This window comes from Rhipicephalus microplus, chromosome 5 (assembly GCF_043290135.1).
Source record: "Rhipicephalus microplus isolate Deutch F79 chromosome 5, USDA_Rmic, whole genome shotgun sequence".
NCBI lineage: Eukaryota > Metazoa > Arthropoda > Arachnida > Ixodida > Ixodidae > Rhipicephalus > Rhipicephalus microplus.
This window is the reverse complement of record NC_134704.1, coordinates 93,733,627-93,739,382: the sequence shown is the minus strand read 5'-3', so window position 1 is coordinate 93,739,382 and position 5,756 is coordinate 93,733,627. Positions and strand designations below refer to the sequence as shown.

The following is a 5,756-nucleotide window of genomic DNA, read 5'->3' as shown; positions in this document are numbered from 1 at the left end:
ATGTTTTTACTGGGGGGGCAACCACGAAAAGTGAGTTCCTCCGGGGGGGGGGGGGCAAGGAAGCTCTGCTCCTACTAGGTTTTCAATATATGCTTCCGGGCACTTGGGTGGGCATAGGGGAGGCAGGCGAGAATTTTGGGGGGGCTCCAGCCCACCCTTACCCCCCCCCCCCTGGCGCCGCCCCTGCACCTCATCAATTTCGAAAATAAGATGTAAGGTGGGCGAGTTGGTTGAAGCAGTTGAAGTTTATTTCGACGGAAAAGTGCATTAATAAACGAGGGCCGAGAAAAGTGGTGCAAAGGACATGCTCCGTAGTCATGTGCTTTCCTCTCGTCATTTATTCAGTAACGCGCTTTTTCAACAAAATTAACTTCAACCAACTCGCCTTTCTAACCATTTATGTGTGCACCATATATTGCATCAGAGAACCAGGTTCATCAAGCAATCGACACGGGGTACGGGGCCTCGATGGGCATGGCCTAATTGATAACTACGCACCCACTTTTCCAAGTTCGTCAGCAAACGAGGAAAAGCGAACTTGCTCGCTACACAAATGCGAGCGCAACGATGACGTCGTTACGACATACAACGTTTGTAGCCGTCCGGGACTCGAGACGACTACGGTCGTTTGCCGGCGGCGGCGCCTTTCGGAATGACGAAGACCTTTCTCGAGCTGAGCGCCCTGTGTATGGCCCGGAGTAAGGGCGACCGCGAGTTGCCGCAGTCGCCTCGAAAGTCGTCGAACGCAAGGTCCCAGACGGCGACGCATAGGCCCGGCGTGCCCATGTCCCTGCGCATGCGCGACAGCTTGATCGGAAGTGACTGAACGCCCTCGTAGGCGACCCAGTCGCGGAAGCGCACAGCGTAGCTACACATGCCGTCCGGGTCGACGCTGTCGCGCAGCAGGTACTGGCACACGAGCGGGTACTCGAGCACGCCTCGGGCCTGGCTGTCCCCGGCGGCCGGGCCCGCTCGGCTGGCGGCGCTGCCCGCGTGGAAGGAGCCCGACGAGCGGAGCGTCCACCGGTGGCCCATGAGCGAGACGCTGAAGCACAGCCGTTGGCGGTGCTCGCGCGGCACTTCGTACTTTAGCGCACGCATAACGTCATGCATCGTGGGGCTGTTCCTGCGCCGGAGAGAGAAAGAGAGAGAAACTGCACTCTGTATGTCTTAGTGAATAAAAAACTCGAGGGAGGAGAGGTAGGCACAGACCTGCTGTGCAATCCCTTGGCTGCGCCACTGAACGTAGTCTCTGCGCTGATGCGTCATGTAGAGGATATCTCACTAGTTCCCTTCTATTAGGCGCCAATAAGCCCCAGGAGCGTAGCCGGAAATTTTTTTTCCGATGTGTGGGTGGGCGGCATCTATTTTATTTCGGGGAGGGCATTCTTTTAAATGGTCATTTCTTGCTCTGCGTCTTTGGCGAAAACAAAATGTAAGGGGGAGGGCACAGGCACAGTGTGCCACCCCCTGCCACCCCTTGCCAAACCCAGGGAACAATGCCCGCGCGATAATATTAAATATACTGCAAGGGTTTACCAAAAGAAAATTAGGTGAAGAGGAAAATTATTTTTTTTCTTCACTTGAGTCCGTGTTTGCATGCCCCTCATCTTCTTAGGTAGAGTACATTATTACTGTGTCTTTGAAATGGAAAGCGAGTGATGTTTACGCTACCTAGGATCTTTGATTTTGGAGCGGCCAGTCGTGTGGTTTTTAGACGGCGTGGTGTACGGGCTGGGACATTGCGCGTACTTCTCGCTGGCGTCGTGGAAGCCGTGCGTGGTGGCCAGCAGGAAATCAGCCTGGTCAGCTATTCCAGGCAGGTGATAACCGCGGTGGCGATATTCCTCCTGCCGACGGGAAATCACAATTAGCATCAGTGATTGAGTCAATCAGCAAGACACTGTGTGAAGTGTTCCCGACTCGGCACGCACCAAGTCAAGGCCAATGAAAATGGGACTCATGTATTGAGTCGGCATTTGCAAAAAATACACTTCTGCACTATAATCACGAAACTTTATTTGCGACAAAGCAGACTAAACTTTCAATTACTTTTTTTCCCCAACCTGCGCGCTACACTCAGTGTGCCCATCCTTCCTGACCTGGAATAACTAGGGAGGCAGTGCCTGAGGATATACATGCATGTAACAGAAATTGTGTCGTTTTTTTTTCTTTTCTAGAAGAGCAAAATCGCGTAACTGGGCTCAATTGCAAGAGTACGTAAAACAATACTATGTATTTTTCCCTTTCAAAACACCTGTAATCAATATAAGTCCATTTTCGATTGTCAGGTTAGCTGAGAAAAGCAGGTTCGATTAAAAATGAGAAAATTGCCTATCGTTTTAATCAAACTGAACCAGATTCGTTAATCTATCACTGGGTGCACAATAAATAAATAAACCAGTGTGGCTGCATGCAATTTGTTGCATTTGTGTCCCAGTTGCATTGCTATAGTAGCTTCGTTCCACAATTGCTTTTTATAGGGCGAGTTGCTGAAAGGCATGATGATGAGCAAGACCGAATATAATGAGTAAGAGACAGAGTTTCCTACTTGATTCTGTCTATTACTAATAATTACAGCCAATAATGCCAAGTGAGGTATGAGAATTGTTTTTTCAGTATTTTCATGTAAATGTGAAGAAAGTACTCGCCACTGGCAGGAACGGAAGCCGCGACCTTCGAATAACGCGTCCGATACGTTACCACAGAGCTATAGTGGCGGTCATCCCTCCGACCGGTATATTGGGTGTATATGTGCATTTAAGCGAGAAAACAACAGCCAACGCCACCTGCTGCCATGACGGCGAGTGTCGAACACACTTTTCTGCCTGTTGGCGTTTCTTCCTGACCAATAATCCTTCACACATTACCTGAAGGCATCAAGCCTGCCAGAACAAGAGCCTCGCTGTTTCTTTCATCACATTTACATTACAATCATTCCTAATAACATCCCCTATACTTTCTTCGGCATCATTGTCTGTTATCATCAAGATTGTGTCTAACAAAGAAAACATGCCCTTAAATCTAAACTTCTTTCCTTCTGCCAATCCGTACTTCCTGTCGAGATTTTCACTATAGTATCATTTGGTGTCATATTCGGCTTTAGCTCCGAGACGGCACACATGAAGCGGCAGCGAAAGGCTACTGAAATGAAAATACTGGGCACCGATATATTTCTTGATGAAAAAGTGATTAACCTGGAAAGAAGAAGCTATGACGATCAAGAAGAGCTGAAGCATATTACGAAGGCCCATGTGCCAAGAATCAACAAAACTCCACCGACAGTCCACATTGTTGTGCCTGCTTCCTGGAAGCAGCCCTCGCTCTGAAAGTCTCGCCATTACGTCTGTGCAACACAGGTGTATATCGGTGAAAGCCCAATGAAGATGTTTATTTTGTCACAAAATATTGATTTATTGTTCCCTGCCAATTAGACTTTTTCGCATAGCCAATTCAAGCCCAAATGGTGAATGAGCACGACCGAATATAATGAGTAAGAGACTATAATGAGTTTTTATCTATAAGAGCCAAAGCCAAGTTTAACTCCTAAATGGCGACAATAATGAGAAATATAAATTTTTGTCGCAATATAGGCCTAAAGTTCTTTTGGGACATTGGCACCCTGATAAAAAATTTGTTGGATCAGGCCAGGCCATATCGACAGCAACAAAATAAAAACGGCATTTTTCTCAGTTTCACATGAAATAAAAATGACCCATTTAGAAATAAAAAAAACATTTTTACCACAATTACAAAAATCGTCTCTATAGAAGGTCAAATCGTAAGGGTGCAAGCTTTTTGGCAAGCTTTGTTACAGAAACCAAGCATACATATGTTGTGGGGTCTCGTGCAAAGAATGGAGAAACGCTTACATATACCTGGTACGGCACTCCGACGGTGAGGACGTAGCGAAGCCCGAAACGCTCGCGCAGTGTCTCGATTAACACGAGGAAGTTCTGCTTGTCGCCCGGAGATCCGCAGTGACCACCAGGCTGCCGCCAGTCTAGGTGGAGGCCGTCGAATCCCCGGTTGACGAGCCACCAGTAGGCCTTGTCGGCGAAAGCGCGCGTCCTGTTCAGGAGGCCGGTCACGCTGGAAAACTGAAAGGTGTCCCGCTCGTCCGGCCCGCCGCCCAGCGCCAGGAGCACCTTCAGGTGCGTGTAGACGCCCTTCAGCTCCGCAGCCTGCCGGAAGCCCTGCGCTCAAGAGAGCAGCAAAGCTAGGAACTACTCTGCTGATTACTCTGCCGCATTCAATTTCGCGTTGGTTCCCGTAATTATTTACATAGAAATAATACTAGCTAAAGTTTCAAGTCTCAATCCACCTGACGAAGGACATTGCAGCGAAGGACTACAGTAACTACGACCGCCTGTGGTTCTATACAACGTGCGCCTAAATGTAAGTGCACAAGCCTGAATAGCACTTCACCTCCATCGAAAATGTGACTGCCGTGGCCGGGAAGTATTATAAGCACATGACCACCATGGCCGAACGTAATAAGCTCGGGTTCCACTCTGTAAGGCAGGACAAGACTACATATGACTCACGTAGTACACAGTGACATCTAGAAACTACATGAGTCATCGCGCTATTCAATACAGCTAACCAATTAAGTGACCCCTGTATTATGTTTCAGCAGACCTTACGGGAAGCTGTGGCTCGACGATTACCTATCGTCAGTTTTGCTGCAGCCTTTTCAAACCTATCTTAGTATACCTCTTTAATTAGTCTCAAGAAAAATTATTCTACAAGTAATAATGTGTTGTGCCAATCATCACTATGTGTACAGATTTCCTTGTTTCACACAATCACGTAGTTGCTTATCTTTGCCGACTGCTCTCATATCAGTCGCATACACTTTATATCTAAAGTACGCCAAATTCATCATATTATCTATATACTTCTTCACATAAAACTTTTAACATATAGACGATGGCTGACGAATAAGGTTAACAGCCACCACAAGCACCCACTCACAAATGTGTTGTCGTGCATCACCTGTTTAGTCTCAAAGTTTTATGAAAACACAATACTGGCTTGCCGATCTGGCTATACAAGTTAGACGGACTATTTCCCCAGTTTCTTAACTTTACTGTCAATCATAACACGGACTCTTCCTGCCTGGTACGTCTCGTCGAACGTGGGGTCCTTGCTGTAGATGGAGCCGTCGGCCGTGACACCGGCCGCGTGGTAGATGAGGTGGGTGCAGAAGGCGCCCGGCACGTCCACCACGCGGTAGTGCAGCTTGGGAAAACGCAGAAACACGTCGTGCTGGTACACGCAGAATATGGGGTTCGTGCTCACGACCCGGGTGCGGTAGGGCACGAAGCCCTCCGTGTCGACGGAAGGCGGCGAAGCGTGCACGCTACTGCCGTCCACCAGCGGATGGAAGTCCTTGCAAGTGGCTGGGTCGAAGCCCCGCTGGATGCTGATGCTGAGGCTGCCATTCGGGAACAACATCCCCTTCTGATGCATGCCTGCCGTTAAATAAAACACGTCAACAGAATGAGTGCTTTAATCCAGGACCTTCACGGAGATATTGCCGTTAAATCTAACATCGTCATTAATAGCAGGCTCTAAACGCACATGTTTAAATGCGCTTGAGGACAATTTAAAAGAACAAACGCCCACATCCTGCAGACATTCGCAGCAGGAGGAGGGAGGGCTACAGCCTGCCCTCGACCCCGAAAGACAAAAAAAAAAAATGAGTGGAAGGGGATGTTTTACCGACAAAAGTAATAATAAATATTTTCAAA

At 48.2% G+C, this 5,756-nt stretch overlaps 1 protein-coding gene across 1 annotated transcript; it reads right to left on the bottom strand.

The window, feature by feature from the left end:
- Positions 1–468: 468 nt before the first annotated feature.
- Positions 469–4,995, bottom strand: LOC142817517 (acidic mammalian chitinase-like). Its single transcript, XM_075894539.1, has 4 exons — positions 4,974–4,995; positions 3,879–4,201; positions 1,720–1,850; positions 469–1,126 (listed from the first exon to the last, which is right to left on the bottom strand). Exons 1-4 carry the CDS (start codon positions 4,993–4,995, stop codon positions 619–621), a joined length of 984 nt encoding a protein of 327 aa, XP_075750654.1. The 3' UTR covers positions 469–618.
- Positions 4,996–5,756: the final 761 nt, after the last annotated feature.